General features: G+C 41.7%; 1 protein-coding gene across 1 annotated transcript in view; it reads left to right on the top strand.

Annotated features, from left to right (window-relative positions):
- Positions 1 to 5,230, top strand: part of GPR149 (G protein-coupled receptor 149) — a 51,068-nt gene extending 45,838 nt beyond the window's left edge. Inside the window, exon 4 of the mRNA XM_042456374.1 lies at positions 2,837 to 5,230. Within this exon, the coding sequence (XP_042312308.1) occupies positions 2,837 to 3,409 (573 nt within the window). The 3' untranslated portion in view covers positions 3,410 to 5,230. The remainder of the gene's footprint in view (positions 1 to 2,836) is intronic.
- Positions 5,231 to 17,873: the final 12,643 nt, after the last annotated feature.

Raw genomic sequence — 17,873 nt, 5'->3', positions numbered from 1 at the left:
CATCACACCCAGTAGCCACTGATGGCCCTCTTACCTCAGTAAATTTCTCCAGCCTCTTTCATCCAAGATGAAAGCAGCAATACAGCTTGCAACAGTTAATTCTACTGTTTAATTTAACAGTAACTAGGCACAGCCTGAAGAGGTGTTGTACTTTCTTATAGTTATACTTATACCACTATTCAGCTCAAGCAGATGATTCTGGGGTTTAGTACTCTGGCAGAACAGGGAACAGCTTCTCCCTACCTACTTTCTCCACACCTAGATTTTACTAGGACAGTAGACAGCAGAAAGGTGGGAGTCTCTTCCAGCTCTATGATTCTATGAAAGGAAATGGAATAACATCAGAGAGTGGACACAATCCACCCTTAATTAGCTACCTGGCCTTCTCAGTCAGAACCAGTAGCAATGAACAAGAAGAAACCACTTCCATAGTGATTACAGATATCTATTCTATTCAGCAAGAATACACTCATATTGATGAATCCCAAGAAATCTCATATGACCTACGGGATACAGTCCTGTTTTCCAGCAATCTAATTATACCAGCCTGAAGCTACCTCACTTTGGACTCGGTGTGTGTTAGAACAATCCATCTTCATTCATCTCCTTTTTCTGTGCACTTCAGAGGCACTAAATGGATTTTAGATAGAAACTCCAGGCTACACACATTCAGATGTAGTGAGGGCAGAAGAACTCCCAGATGTTTACAGCAAGAGTCAGGATAGCAACAGGTGGCTGGCTACCGAACGCACTGCACCATTATGTACATTTCCTACCGATTATTTGCAAATGCATTTCAAAAATGTCTTCTCTGTTTTGCCAGTCTCCATTGTGGAGCTGGAATGTTGTTTTCGGCTTTTTCCAGACAATCTAATTTTCGGTTCAAACTTAATTTCCACATCTTTTAAAAGAACAAAGAGAATAAAGGTCCTAGCCTCAGAATATAGACTAGACAGTGGTGTTTAATCTTTTATTGCCCCCTCCCCAATCATCTTTGAGAATCTGATGAATGCTAAGGGACCTAGCAGATAGTTCATGGACTCCCTGAAACCCACCCATGCCATGGCCCTCCTAGGAGTCCATGTTTCACAGGCTAAGAAACCATGTACTAGCATGATTAAGATGCATTTTGGAAAGTCCTTGTCCTTGACATTTATTTTCTTGCTGAAGAACTAGGGTCAGTCCTACTGTTAGATGATTAAAAAAAACTATTGTGTCATGGTTTGAGTTTGGGACTTTGACTCTGGAGACCAGGGTTCAAATCCCAGCTGAGTGGATGACACTGGCCAAGTCACATTCTCTCAGCCTCAGAGGAAGTCAATGGCAAACCTCCTCTGAACAAATCTTGCCAAGAAAGCCCCATGAGTCAGAAACAACATGAAGGCACACAATAAGAAGTTAGGTGGTAGACATAAGGAGCTAGCACTGACAACCTAAGAGAGTTACATCCTGACAACTTTGGTCATTTCCCTTTCTGTTTAAAAACTTTCCATGCCTCAAGCAGCAAAGTATAGTGAATCAGCCCCATGAATCTCTTACTAAGGCAACCAATGTATTGTCATTTACAGGCTGACTTTTTACTTTTTTAAAGCTAGACTTGGATATCAAATAGGCCTAACTGTCCAAACCTTTCCTATGCTGGCTTCATGGGGTTTACTTTAAAACAACCATGTATAGTAGTGGTTCCCAAACTCAGGTCTTCCAGGTGTTTTGGACTGCAGCACCAAGAAACTTCTGTCATTTTGACCAATGGTCTGGAATTTTGGGAGTTTTAAGTCCAAAAACTTAGAAAGCCAGAGTTTGGGAATCCCTGGTGTACAGGATCATAGACTTGGGCTGCATCTGTACTCCAAAAATAATGCAGTTTTGACCCACTGCTTTAACTGCCTGGGATTTGTTGTGGCACCAAAGTTCTCAGAGAGGCTGAATATCTCACAAAACCAGAATACCATACCATTGAGGCAGGGTGGTTAAAGCAGTGTTAAACTGCATTATTTTTGCAGTGCAGATGCCGCCCAGGGATATTCAGCACCCTTTTGCCTTCTTTTTTTAAGGGTTCTTTTACCTCTTGGACCAGGGCCATGCCATCCGATGGCCTCCAGCAGTTTTGGACTACAACTCTCACAGTCCCTAACCATTGGCCATGGCAGGATGGGAAAGAAGCAAGCTGTGAGACCAAATAACTGGAGCCCAGAGGTTCCTCACCCATTTTAAAACATAGTCTTATTGCCCTTAGGCAGCAGAGTCTGAAAAGCTGAAGGAATATGGGGAAAAGAAACAAAGAAGAGAAAGAAAACTTCCACAATTTATTTTGCTCATGATATAATGTTTTATGTACAGACACCAATAAATTAGTGCATTGGACATTTGTGTACCTGTGGCAGCTGAAGGAGGGACTTCCCTTTTTCTTTTCTAGTCTCCCCGCTACCCCCACAACATTTCTTCTTCCCTTGTTGATTTGTTAGATTTATTAACTGGAATATATATGGTCTGGGCACCTTGGTCTTGGAGTGGTTTTTGAAGGTCCTGTAAGAAAGAAGAGCTACCATTTTATGTGGGTGGACTGGGTGGGTTAGGAAAAGGAAGTTTAAATTATATTAGTCTGTTGCAGAAGGTCTTGTGCTGTGCTGTTATAATTCAGCACAAACAATTGTGGTTGTTGTTGTATCCAAAAGTGATGTATTTTATGCTGTTGATTAAATTAAAAGCATCCAAGAGAGGACACACTCGGTGCACAGCAACGAAAACAATAAGTGAGAAATAATTTTGTTTTTGACAATGGATTCTTGACTTGTGGACGCAAGATTAAATAATAGCATTTTTTCTTTCTTTCCAGCGCTCTGGTGGTGCTTTAGCTCTTCCTTTGTGCGCATTTCAAGGGACTGTATCTCTCCATGCGCCCACAGGAAAAACCCTCTCTTTGTCAACATATGAGGTAAGCACAGAAGGACAGAAAATTACACCCACGTCAAAGAAAATTGAAGTCTATCGCTCCAAGAGTGTGGGCCATGAGCCAAACCCCGAGGATTCTCCAACCACCTTTGCTGATACCAATGTGAAGATTCACTTAGAGGTACTTGAAATCTGTGATAATGAAGAAGCCATGGACACTGTATCGATCATCAGTAATATCAGTCAATCATCTACCCAAGTCCGGTCTCCATCGCTGCGTTATTCTCGGAAAGAAAACAGATTTGTCTCATGTGATTTAGGGGAAACAGCTTCCTATTCACTCTTCATACCATCGAACAATCCCAACACTGATATTAACATATCCATTCCTGATACTGTGGAAGCTCACAGGCAGAATAGTAAAAAGCAACATCTGGAGAAAGAAGGTTATCAAGAAGAGATACAAATGTTAAACAAAGCATACAGGAGAAGAGAAGAAGATGGTGTCAACAACTAAAATACAAAATACAAAAACAAACAAAAAAACAGTTTGAGAAATCAGACCTGAGTAACTGGAAGATCCTGGGATTTATAATCAAATCCTCCACCCCATTTCCATGCTCTGTTCACAATGTTATATTGTTGCTAAGAAAGGTCATCCCTCTCCCCTTATCTCTAGAATTGCTGCTAAACTCAGAGGGAACAAAGAAATCTGAGGGGAGTGGCAGGCAATGTTACCATCCCTGCTTATTGAAATCTCCCAGTGCTTCACCCTACAACTCCCTGCCCTGACATGCCCCTGAAATAGACTATGAGCAATCTGAGTTATGGAGCTGGCTTAGTGGATTTCCTTCTTTCTATTGGAGTGAATTGGGGAGGGTGTGTGTGTTAAAAGATGAAAATTAAACCACTTGCCTACCCACCCATTCATTCTGGTTACAGTGAGCTGATAGGATATTGAATGTGCAAGTGTCCTTACCTTGGATTACCCCTATCACAGCCTCCCTTTGATATCAGTGGGGTATAAGCAGCCTAACTGTGTGCAGGATTTCAGCCAAAGCTTTTAATGTATTTCTAATTTTGACAGCAGGGGAAAGATCATGCTTTTCTAAATCAATACTTACTACCATTTCTTCTGATTTTTAGTCTTGGGCTACCTACTTATGAGGCACATAAAAAAGAATTCCCATCTGGGTGTTTACTATACTTTAAATATATTTTGTTAACCATCATCTGTAAAAATTAGACATTTTAAAATGAAAATGTTTGTAATGATACATGAAATCTGGCTGCATCTTTTGATGGATTTCTCTGCTTTTCTGCCTTATGTTCAGTGGTGCAGCTAGATAATTTTAAACCTGGGCTTAATGGACGTACAGCCTGCTCTCTGGAAACCATGTTGTATGGCTTCAGTTGTTAGACATTCAGCTAATATTTCTCTTATCCATGACCCCATATGAGCACCATCATGTGAATAGAAATAAATGATACAGAAGACATCTTCAGCTATCCTGATATTAAACACATGTATAGGTATATCTGTTAATGAAGCTGGTGGGTTCCTGGGCATTACTTCTTTAACAGAAAAGTTGGTACCAGAAGCAGAATAGGGCTATACACTACAAAAAAAGACAGTTCATCATGTTTCAGCAAATATTTTGTCCAAAACTAATAATATACACCTCTGAAATAATACTACCAGGTCAGGCAAGCTTTGTGTAAATTAAAAAATAGTTTTGAAACTTCTAGAGATCACTTGAAGGCTTCTTCAAAAATGCATCCAGGGATGACTTTTTATCTCCACAGCCCCCACTTATCTTATGATTTCCATTTTGGTAGGCTTTTCTACATGGGTCTGGAGGATGGGAGCTGGTGAGGCTTACCTGCTTTCCTCTTTTCTTTTTGTTTTGCTATTCATGCATACTCAGCAAGGGAATCTGAAGACAACTGTCCTTTACCTTGCCTGTTGTAGGCAGGCAAACACAAATAGAGTAGCCTTGGCTAGAGTACATTCCTGCTCTTTCCCAGCTCAAGTTTCTATTGCATTATTTACTGCAGACACACTGCTGTCACCTGACATCGAAAGTCTGCATTTCTCCAGCTCTCCTTCACCATCCTCTCAATGGTGGTGCAGCTAAAAAACCCAACTTCCAGCTATACAGAAGAAGGAAAGGTCCAAGTGCTGGGGGCATAAAAAGATTTTGTAAAAAGGAGCTTGTCAGAAGCTTTGTTAACTGAGGTATGCCTGTACTTGGGAATGCGTACCATTTTGTTGTTGAAAAGGACACTAGGTCCTGTTACAAACTGCCAAAATAAATCTGCTTTGGGTCTCTTTGGAAGTATGCTGTTTAAATGATGTATGCACCCTAAGAATCCGGAAGCTGCACCAAAGCTGCACTCCAGTGCTTAGGAATGGAGTGTGGCTTTGGCGCAACCTCCAGACCCTTAGGACCCATGCATCATTTAAATAGCATACCTCCAAAGAGACCCGAAGCAGATTTATTTTGGCAGTCTGTAACAGGCCAATGTTGTTAAAGTAAAAATAAGTGAAATGGGTCCCTGATCTATAAATATACATCTGTTCAGCTGGATAACCCCAACTATAAAGTGGATTTAAATAGTTTTAAAAGTAAGAACACCTATTGTGGTGAGTAGCATTGGTTCCAGCATGGTCACATAGGTTCCAGTGCTAAAGCCAAGCATGTTTTCCACTGTTTCTATCACCTATTGCATTCTGGATGGTCATGGGCACAGAGAGCTGGGCTGTGGAGCCCTGTAGTTAAGACCTGAGGTCCATTCCCTAGCTGCATCACTGCCCATGAGCTCAAATACCAACTGATATTTTCTCTGCACTCACATGTGCCATCTTTTATGAACTATGGATGTAAACTGGGCTGTGCATTGAAAAAGATAGTACCGTTTATTTTAAAAAGTATTTGCAATGTAAATTCAATCCTTTGCTTTCAGTGGGCAATGCATTGGGATATACATCATCATTTGTAAATTCTTGGCTGGCCATCAATCAGAAAGAGAAAGAAAGTTGGATACAAATAACTGTCCATGGCAGCAGAACTACAGAAGCTGTGTCACAACCAGCCTAATTAATAATTTTGTGGCTCTGGAAAATCCAATGTACTTATCTAGTTCAATGGACGAGTGGCAGAGTATACACAGTGTTCAAGGAGTTCCAAGATAATACTGCAGGTATGTTGATTTTCCAGTTTTAATGCAAAATGCAACGTTAAAATTGGGTAACAAAATGCAAAGGTCTACATCTTGTAAATAAGGCCATGTGCCTTTTGACATAATTGCTTTGTGTTGCATTACACAATCTATAATTCAGGCTGAGCCATGTGTTGCTGTGTTTAGCCCTGACAATCCTGGCCAAAAAACTGGTTTGTAGACATTAGTCACCAATAGTCTTATGTTAATACAGTAACAAGACTTGTTTTCATCAAGTTTCATTATCACATAATCACAGAGCCAGAGAACTGGGGAGTAAGTAGTTAACTGCCGATGTTTTGTAGTATGAACAAAAAACTAATCCACCCATTACCCTTATAGATGCCCCAGTGTTCACACAACTCCTATAGGTATGAACAGGCTACCCACTGACTTCAGCAAAAGGGACATCACTGTATATAAATCCATATGTGCATACTGAGTTGTGTTCCCATTACAACAAATAGAGATACTATTGTATTTTGTTCAAATGGGGGATCTTCAAAGCTACAAGAAATATTTGAATGCACACAACACTGAATCACTCTGAAGGCTGCATATCTGATCTCATTTAAGATGGAAAGCAAAGATGTGCCAAAACATTTTGTTGGAACCAACCTTGTTTCAGACTTCGTATCAGAAAGTGAACTCCTACTTTTGCCTGACTTGCATTGGCCTAGTCTTAAAGGTAACTCTTACATAGTCTTAACAGTAAATGTAACAGCTACGGGTAACTCATCTCCAATACTTTCACAACCTCCTAGTAGGTATTGATTTATGTGGGAATAGTTCTCATAGTACATTGTGAAATGTTCCAATATACAATGCCCAGTTAAATCACGATTCCACTTTAACTGCCATGGTTCTATCTTGTGGAACCCTGGGACTTGCAGTTTAGAGAAGGGTGTTTAAAATTCTTATCTGGGCAGCTCCAGTGATGCACCAAATAACAAATCCCAGCATTCCATAGGAAGCAGCTATATTTAGTGTGAAAGGACCCTAGATTAAGTAGTACACCAGACCAAGTAGTACACGTCTCTGGTGATTATTCAAAGTTTGAGACTACTTCAAACAACCTATTTCCATATGAAACCCACAGGGCTATGACTGCAAAAAGAGCACCTTATGGAAAACATCTAGTTTCATGGACCAACTCATCCTTATTCCAGTCATGTTCTTATGATGGAAACAAAAAGAGGCTCAGGTGCCTGGCTATGATTCACTGGTACTCCATCTGCATTGAACCCAACAGGCTGTTAATCACAGTGATTTGTTTATCTTTCATTCTAACCTGATTTCCATCAACACAAAAGAGGATTTTCAATTTGGTCATTTTAAGGAAAAGTATTCTTCAGATTATTGATTCCAAACAGCTATGATCTCTGTTTTGTTTTTTGTTGTCACAAGCTGGAACTCAGAAATGCAAGAGAACATTTGGATTATGTTTCCCCCGAGCTGAAAAGTGACTTGCCAAAGTGTCAGAGCCCTGTTTGATCCTGTCTTAAAGCCACCAGACTTTTCAGCCTAGCTAGATTAGCATTAGTGCTGCAATTTTTGTCTTGGTTGGCCAGCTGGGGGTCTGCTTTATAGTAATTTCTCAGTGACCTCAGAGCTTGGGGCAGGAGAATACTTTTTTTGGACTAGAATTCCCAGAATCTCCCAGGCACCATGGTCCATGTTCCGAGTAGGATGGTGCATTACCCCACTTCTTTTCAAGTAGGCCTGTGATCTTCTCATTTCTTTTTCACATGGCTATAGTTGCTTCTGACCCATCCATCTCACTTCCATTTGTTTTCCCCCCATTTTGAATACATCCCATTTTTTCCAAACTATCACACTTCCACTACTCTTACCCAATTTCAGGTACAGGCCCTTAAGGAGAAAGTTTTATAAAATGAATGAAATCAAACAATGAAAATTTTACCTTCCATCTAGTGATGGGTAACAATTTCGTGTATTACAATTTCATTATTACATTCAGTTTACCAAAGTTCAGAAACATTTTCATTCTTGTGATACAAAGAACTTGAGATTTGTTTGTTTTTGGGTGAAAACTAGAATCCCTAGAATTTACCAAGTAGATATAAATCCTTGAGTACTTAACCTTTGAAAGTTTTTGTTTCAGTCCTCATGTTAGTGCTGAATTAGTGTTGGTACCTCCTTTTTGTAAAAGGGGCTCCATTTTAACATGTAAATAGTAGGCAGATACAACATGGTCCTCTAAATGCCAGGAATAGTTGTATCTCCTGAAAAGAGCTAATGCAAATGGGGGCAATTTAATTTCATCTCATTTTTGAAGAATGTGCCAAAATACCCATTTATTCATATTCAAAATGGAAAGAGGTTGAGGTTTGAATTCAGCAGAAAAAGAAACTATTATATTTCTGCAAACTCTATTCTCATCTCAGCCCCATCCTTTGAAAGCGAGCCAGTTTTTCAGGACACTTCAGACCATCCTCTGAGGTTTTGTAATTCTTGGTAAACATGTAGACAAGTATGATAATTTGCAGGAGTTGACTCTGAGACCTTGCAAAGCTTGTGATGGGCTTGGCTTTATATATTTATTTTTTTCCTTTTCTAAGGAGCAACAATGTGGAGAATTTAATGAAGAAATTGCCATGCTCATTGTAAGAAGCAATGATGTAGAAGCAGGAAATAGTTAATCCCACAAACTGTATTGATAGATGTATAAAAGAAATAAAGAATGGCATTTTTAGGTAGAAAAGCTTGGATGTAGAATAGTATAGCTGCATCCAGACCTCCCATGAGAAATTTCACTAGGCTTACTGACAGTTTTCTATGTTTTTCTTTTCTGTTTCTCCCAAACAAAGTCTTTCAAATTTGCCTAAAGTACTCCTTTAGGTTAAGGGTGATGAAGTTCCTGGGGGCTGGGGGTAGCTTTAGTCTGTGAGATTCACCTCAGGCTACACACACCTCGAAATAAAACTGGAAGTGGCTGCAAGTTCCCTTCTGAAATTGTAAAAACAGCTTTTTACAAAACCTGGTTTACAGTGCTCCTAAAATTTAGGCTAAACCTAGTTGCAAATAAAGCAGGTTGTATCCCATGGTACAAAAGAAACCCCTAAATTCATCCAGTGTTTTAAAAGACTCTAGCAGATTTGGTTGGACATGTGTCTGCAACACGGAGGTGAAAGCCCAGTCAGATGATGCTGAATGTAGCCCACTGTGTTTGAATCTCCTTGTAGGGGGAGAATCACTGGTTTTCTTTTTCCACTGAAATTTCAGAAATGTTTCTTGCAAACATCCCCCTTCAAATTAAGGTTCCACATTAGGTTTTGACAAGACTGTGGCTATCAGCATTGTACTAAGCCCAATACAGTATGACCAACTGTGGTTTCTTCAACTTTGCTCAAATGTCTCTCCTCAGGAGAATCTCTCGATGAATCTCCAAATGCCACAGTAGGCAAAAAGCCAAGGCATTCTCCAGTCCACATGGAAATCATGTGTTGTTTGCTATTTAAGATGACGTGATATAATTAAGAGCCACCCATCCTGGGCTTATGGGACAAAAATATGAACTATGAAGTGGCAACAAGGCAGTAAAAGGGACATTTGGGATGTAAGGCATCAAATACTTCAGCCATCTCTGCTTTCAGAATCTTGCTTGTTTACTTTTTAGAGAGTTCAGTATTTTGTGTAGGAAACAATTTTACAGACAATATTTTAACACTGCTTAGTTGTATTTATCTTGGGTTAGAATTTAGATAATGCATTACAACAGAACATACAACCAGTTCTCGACCCAACCTAATTGTAAAGTATCGTAATACTGGTGTATCATAGAAAAAGAATAAATTTCCTTCTATGACAGTTCTGTACACTGCTCTTTGCTATGTGCCTGACTTGTTTGTGTTTCCTTTTCTAACCCCAGCTAAACATGGTCAAAATGTGAATGGCCAGACATTACCCATTTGTCTACTAAAAGCTAGTCCTATTGTGCTCAAAGAGACAGGTTATTCCTCCCTTCTTCTGGATCATGAATTAGCCAGCGCTGGAAATGGTGCATCGTTTCTCATTTTTAGAAACCCAGCTGGATTTAAATTTTTAAAACTCTTAAATATCTAATGAGAAATGATTTCATCCTTTATTCCTTTGAATACCCCCCCCCCCCCCCGCAAATAACCTTTAATGTGTCTCAGAACACAGGCTTGACATTTGTGGGCAGAAGGTTGGCTGTCAAAGTGACCTTTTTGAAGGTGACTTCAAAGTGATGAGATCTAGTCAGCCCAGCTACAGGGAAGACAAATCTTAGGAAAATATGAAAACCTGTTACATTTTATACCTGAGCTTACTGGATGGCAGTAGTTTTAGGCACTGAATAATACATTAAAAGTCATGTTGAAAACATTGGGGAACTTAATATTTAGAACAATCTCTATTACTTACAAAGATTCCACCATTCAATTTTTATTTAGTTGGACTACATAGCTTAACAGAACGACCTACAATTTCTCTAAACATTTGGAATTCTGTCTCTGTCTTGATAAAACTAAACCTCACTGCCTAGCTGGCAATTCTATTATTGATGTGTATGTATATGTGTATATATATGTGTGTGTGTGTGTGTGTGTGTATTATGGCGGGTTACAAACCGCCATATAGTACGCGACGAGCGCGTACTAGGGTTAGGAAGGGGCGGTGCTTCCGTACCCCCTAACCCTAGTACGTGCTCCGCATGCACAAAATGGCGGCGGCCGTTCCACATGGCCGCTGCCATCTTGACGTAGCGGACGCACTGCGTCCGCACGTCGTGCCCCAGAAATGATGCCGCGAGCGCGCGACTAGTACCTCGCGGTGTCTCTTCTGGGGCCTGAGAAGAAGCGTGATTTCCGCGCTCCTTCTCTGCAGCGCCTGGGAGCCACGTGGTTTAAAGGCTGCGGCTCCCGGACGCTGCAAGCAGAGGCGGAACCAAACCACTGCTTTTCGGCGGTCTGTAACCCGCCATTGTCTCCTGTTCAGTGACACATCCCAGACCTGGGATGGCAATCTAGCCACAACTCTATAAAGCACTTTGCTGTATCTCCTGTGTTACCTTTATTCAGTAACTACATAGCTCCAGTAGTTAAAATGATCCAAACTAATGGCATAGATATAGCAGCAAATTTCGATCACCTTAATAGAATATACTTCTATGTAACCATGTTCAGTGCCAAAAGTACAGCAACTGAATCATGGATTGCAAAACCCAGTATTACAGGATGTGGAATCAAATCTGTTTCCCATCTTGAAGAACCCTTGAAATGTAACATCAGTCTTCTATATTAGTCATTAATTCTTTAAGGTAAATCCCTCCTTGAGTATCTCTAATAGATTTTGTTATTGTGCTAATGGATTATTTCCATAAACACCTTGCAGGGCTTCAGAATTTAGCAGAAGAATGAATACATGATTACTGTGGAGTGACTTTTTGCTTCCCTGCCATGGCACATCGTATAATATTATACTGTGCTCATAAGTCAAAGAATAAACACATTTTCGATTCTCTTTTCTAGATGCATAAGTAGTGCTTCATCTACAATTCCCAAATCATAGAACCAGTGAAGGGTTTATGCAATGTTTGCATGCAATTTTTAAGTAATAACTTTGAAATTATAGGCTGCTCTGAGCACTGCTGACTGACTGAACAGGATACTAATATTTCTAATAAATACTAAATTATGCAGAGGGAATCTCTCTGCAGCAGCCACAAACGTAAATGCTATTTATTTTTATCCAAACTTAGTTGATTTTTCTGGCCATTATTCCCAAATAACTCACCAAATCACCCCCACATAAACACACAAACACCATAAAACTGAGTTTTAAAATTTTCATAGATTGCTTCTGATGTTGTTAACTACCTTCAAATCAAACTTGACTTATGACAACTCCATGAATGAGAAACCTCCAAGTCAATCATCAACAGCCCAGATCAGGCCTTGCTGACTTAGGGTCATGGCTTCCTAGATTAGGGAATTTATCAGACAAGGAAAATTGGAAGTATAATCCAATGGCAATCCAAACGCAATTATGGGGTTTAACGTTATTGTGTGATAGACTACCACACGCAATTTCGGGGGATGGGAAGTCAGTCCGAACACAATCATGGGGTTTCACCTTATTGCGTGATAGACTACCACACACAAATTTGAGGCAATGGCAAGCTGTTTTTAGGCAATTGGGAGTCAGTTTGAACACAATTAGAATTCACGTAAATTTACTGAACTAGTGAATTCACGTGAATGCATTCTGGCCCCACATTCTTTTCATTCGAAATTAAGAGAAATCCCTCTCATGTGATAAACTCCTGAGTCTATTCATCTGGAATGTGGTCTTCTCTTTTCCTATTGTCTTCTGCCTTAGTGAGCATTATTGTATTTTGTGGCCAAAATATGCCAGCCTCAGTTTAGTAATCTTGGCTTCTAGGGAGAGTTCAGCTGCGTACATAGAAATGGGACAATCTTAACTTTCAATGATGTATCCTTACATTTCAGGATCTTGTCCTTCACAGTTGCCCTTCCAAGTGCTAATCTTCTTCTGATTTCTTGACTGCAGAATTCTGATTAATGACTGAGCCAAGGTTTGGAACATCTTGAACTATTTCAATGGTCCAAAACCCACTCCAGAAATAATCCAGTTTGAGATCACTTGTAGTTTATTGTGGGACCAGAGCTTTTTGACAGAGAAGGTTAAATATCTCACAAAATTCTAGTTCCCATAATTCCCTAGTATTGAGTCATGGCAGTTAAAGCGGTCTCAAACTGGATTATTTCTGCAGTGTGTTTTGGACCAAGGTCTCTGCAACTGATGAAAGAAGCCTTTGCTGAAAATTACCCTCTTTCCCCCTTTGCTGAGCAAAGTCTGCACATGGAGCAACTGCAAGGCAGGATTAATGATCAAAACCAGGCAAACAACCCTCCCAGTGCGTCTTCTTTCAAAAACAAGGCAGCAGCCACAGTAGTTTGCGCAAAAGAAACACACACACAAAAAAAACCCCAGAATAAAACAAAATCCCCTGTGCTGTTTGCAGGGGGGAGGGATGTTGAAGAACAAATCAAAACTAGTGTTATCTCACCCAGCTTGGGAAAAACATTTTTGTTCCTTCTGCACAGGAATAAAAAGAACATCCTTATATCCCTAGGAAAGACAGCAGGATGCAATGATGTGCAGTAGGGCTATGCAGGCTATAGCATGGAGATCAAATACCCCCCCCCCCAGTTCTGAAAATTATGGCATCAAACAATCACAGGGAAAACGAAGTGATATTTCAATGATGAACATCCTTGTTTTTACATTTTCCTGTAATTGTTCTTTATCACATTCTCTGTGATCACATTTGAATCTAGCGATTTCTGGAACTTCCAACAACCAGAGAGCCTCAGTGTTCTATAGAGGTACACCTTAAATGCTTTTAATTGGATTCACTGAATTTGCTTCTCTGTTTGATGAGACTATCTTGCTTTGAGCAACTGAATGGAAAGCATTAATCTTTCATACAGTACTTTCAGAACACCATGTAACTACCTCATCATTTTACGCCAGGACGAAAGGAAAGAATTATAATAAAGAAAGATAACGTGTTATTAAGTTGGCTAATCAGAAAAAGGAAGAAAGAAGAAAGTAGGCAAGCAGAGGGAGAGAAGAAAAGCTATTCCGACACCTTTTTGAGCAGCTTTTAAAGTAAACCCTGAGGGAGAGCTGGAACAAGCTGGGGGCATCCGATTCAGCAAAATCATCCCTGTGGGATGAAGGGGAAATTGGTTTGGATTGCTTAAATGTAGATAGAATGGAAATAGGCCACAGAGATATAATAATATATGATAGCCAGACAAAGAGGCCAAATTGCCACAGGTGAAAACGCACAAGCCAAAGGCATCTGATGTGAGAAACAGTATGGTTCCCAACTGGCAAAGAAGTCAGGCAAGGATGCATTTCTATCATCCCATTATTATGCAAAAAAAATCATACAAAAAGCAGGTTTAAACTCAGGAGAAGGAGGAATGAAGCTAGGAGGAACATCAATGATCTAATGCAGATGATGACACCATATTCCTAGTGGAGACCCTCACAGATTTGGAACAATGATTAAGGAAAGTCAAAGAAGAAAGTGCCAAGGCAGGTTTAATGCTGAACATAGAGAAAAGAAAAATAATGACCACAAGGGAAATACAGGAATTCAACCTAGTCAATGAGGAAATTGAAATAGTTAAAGAATCCCCATACCTTGGCTCAAACATAGATCAGAATGGGGACTGCGGTCAAGAAATCAGAAGATTAGGAATAGAGAGAATATGAAAGAACTAGACAAGATCATAAAGTGTAAAGACATACAAGTGAGCACTACAGTGTGGACCGTCCAAGCCATTGTATTTCCTATTACCATGTATGCATGTGAGAGCTGGACGGTGAGGAAAGCAAATAGGGAGGAAATGAATTCATTTGAGATGTGGTGCCGGAGAAGTGTGCTGAGGATCCCATGGATGGCCAAAAGAGCAAACAAATGAGCCCTAGAGCAGACCAAGCCCAAATCTCAATGGAAGCCAAGATGACAAAACTGAGGCTATCGTAGTTCGGACAGTCATGAGAAGGCACGACTCATTAGAAAAGACAACAATGCTAGGAAAGGTGGAGGTAGGACAAAGTCCAGATGCATGGTTATGGGTATGAGTTTACAGGACCTAAGCAGAGCAATGTAGGAAAGGGTTTTGGAGATGTCTCATCCACAGGGTCGCCTTGAGTCAGAAAAAAAGCTGTCTGTTCAACTTGCATGCAGAACATATTACAGTGGACCCTTGTTATATGCTCGGGTTTGGTTCCAAGATCCCCTGTGTATAACAAAATCATGTATGCTCAAGTCCCATTAAATATAATGACATAGCAAAATGATGTCCCTTATAAGAAATGGAAAATCAAGGTTTGATATTTGAAATTTATACTTTTTTGGAACATTTTCAAACCGTGTATGCTTGAATCCGTGTATAAAAAAATCTGTGTATAAGAAGGGCCGACTGTATAAGAAAAGCAGGCTGGACACAGAAGAAGGAGGAGTGAAAATAGGAGGAAGGAATATCAACAATCTAAGATAGGCAGATGACACCATACTACTAGCAGTAAACCTCAAATACAGTCGGCCCTTCTTATACACGGATTTTTTATACATGGATTTAAGCATACACGGTTTGAAAATGTTCCAAAAAAGTATAAATTTACCTTGATTTTCCATTTTTTATAAGGGACACCATTTTGCTATGTTATTATATTTAATGGGACTTGAGCATACACGGATTTTGTTATACACGGGGGATTTTGGAACCAAACCCCAGCGTATAACAACGGTCCACTGTACTAAGGAAGATCAAAGAAGAAAGTGCAAAGGCAGGCTTAATGTTCAACATTTAGGCCCGTTACAGACGGGTGTAATAGTACGGACTGGGTCCGTACTAGGGTTAGAAAGGGATGTCCCTTCTGGACGCCCCTAACCCTAGTACGGATCGAGTCCGTACAAAATGGCGGCACCTGTTCCACACGGGGGCTGCCATTGCTACATCACCACCACGCCGCCTCCAAACGAGGTGGCACGGTTGTGACGTACTGGCGCTGCGCCAGGGTGCATAGTGCGCCCTTTCCGTGGTGCCAGAAGGCGCTCCGAAATGGAGCTCCTTCCGGGATTTGCGTCGTTGGCGCAGCTTTTAGATGGCTGCGGCAGCGACGCAAGGCAGAAAGGGGCCGAATGGCCCCTTTCTGCTTGTCCCCGCCACTGTCGGGTGCCCCAAGAACACCCCTTTCCAGGCCACGGGGAAGCAGCCTGGAAAGCGGCGGATCGGGGCCCCAGAGGCTGCTGTTCTGGCAGCTGAGGCCCCGATCCGGCAGGGAAAGGAGCGCCTACAGGCCGCCCCAAAGGGGTGGTCTGTAACATGCCATAGAAAACCAAAATAATGACCACTGAAGACTTTCACAAGTTCAACCTAGACAATGAAGAAATAGAAACAGTAAAATCCCATACTTGGGATCAAACATTGGTGTTTATCAGACGAGCTCTTAAAGAGGTACTATTCCAGTGTGACTCCTCTAGCTGCCTCCTGTTGCATGCTGGGATTGGCAGTTTTAAGGAGGGGTATTTAGAATTCTCAGGCAGAGAAGTTCAGCTCCTTAAAACTGCCAATCCCAGCATGCAACAGGAGGCTGCTAGAGGAGTCACACTGGAATAGTACCTCTTTAAGAGCATAGTGTGATAAACATCATTGACAGAAATGGGGACTGTAATCAGGAAATCAGAAGAAGATTAAGGATGGGGAGAGTGGCTGTGAAAGAACTAGAAAGGAATCTAAAATGCAAAGACATACAAGTCAGTACAAAAGTTAGAATCATACAAGCCATGGACAGCCAAAAGCACAAACAAATAGGTTCTAGAGCAAATCAAGCCAGAAACCTCCCTGGAAGCCAAAATGGCCAAACTGAGGCTGTTGTATTTCGGTCACTTCATGAGAAGGAAGGACTCTTTGGAAAAGGCAATAATGCTGGGAAAGGTGGAGGAAGAGGGGAAGGCCCCATGCCAGATGGATGGACTCTATTAAGGAGGTCACTATGGGTTTTAGGTAGGGTTGCCATAACCCGGTTGCAACCGGGTTTTTCCCGGTTTTGGCTGCACCTGCCTGGTCACGGCACGGGTGCAGCCAAAAACTGGGAAAAGCCCTGTTGCAGTGGGGTTGCTTGGCAACCCTGGGGTCTCGCTGCCCTCCTCCTCCTCCACCGCGCACGGTCGCGCGGAGGAAAAGGAGGGCAGCGAGGCCTGAGGCGGAGGAGGCTGCAGGGAGGCGGTGCCTCTTGGGCGCAGCCACGCCAACCTCCCCGCCTCCCTGCAGCCTCCTCCCTCCTTCCTGGCCTCCGCGGAGGCCAAGAAGGAGGCGAAGCCCCAGCCATCGCCGCCGGCCTGCTTGCCTCCTTCCTGGTCCCCACGGGGGCCAGGAAAGAGGCGAGGCCCCGATCCTGGCCTCCGATCGCGGCGGGGTCCAGGCGGGGAGGGAAAGCCTCCTTAAGTGGAGTCTTTCCCTCGCCGCTTGGCCTCCGCTCCCCACCGCGATCGCGAGGGGAAATGTAGGACAAAATTTTCAAATGTAGGACACATTTTTGTGTGTCCTACATTTGAAAATTTTGTCCTGCATTTTTCCCGGTTTGGAGGTCCGGCAGTATGGCAACCCTAGTTTTAGGGGTTGCAGGAATTAAGCAGAGCAGTGGAGGGCAGGGGGTCTTGGAGATGCCTCATCCATAGGGCTGCCATGAGCTGAGATAGACTCCAAGGCAGTTAACAAACAACAACAACAACAAACTATGTATATGTCTTCATTCATTACAATTAGAAGACTCTGGGCAAAGATGAGAGAGCTGGCGTCTTGCCTTTTAAAGCTGAATCTAGAGATAGGCTGCATCACACAGCAGAAATAATCTGGTTTGAGGCCACTAACTGCCTCAGCTCAGTGCTAGGAATTCCTAGGGATTGTCCTTCATTGTGGCACCAGATACACAACTAAGCACAAAAGGTAGTCTATTCTGACAGAGAAGGCTCAATGTCCCACAAAACTCCCAATTCCCAGAATCCCCGAGCACTGAGCCAGGGCAGTTAAAGTGGTCTCAAACTGGACCGTAGGCTGCATCCACACAGCAGAAATAATCCAGTTTGACGCCACTTTATTTGCCATGGCTCAATGCTATGGAATTCTGGGAGTGGTAGCTCCTTGTGGCGCCAGAGCTTTGCTAAAGGC

This window comes from Sceloporus undulatus, chromosome 3 (assembly GCF_019175285.1).
Source record: "Sceloporus undulatus isolate JIND9_A2432 ecotype Alabama chromosome 3, SceUnd_v1.1, whole genome shotgun sequence".
Taxonomy (NCBI): domain Eukaryota; kingdom Metazoa; phylum Chordata; class Lepidosauria; order Squamata; family Phrynosomatidae; genus Sceloporus; species Sceloporus undulatus.
This window is presented reverse-complemented; position numbering and strand designations above follow the sequence as displayed.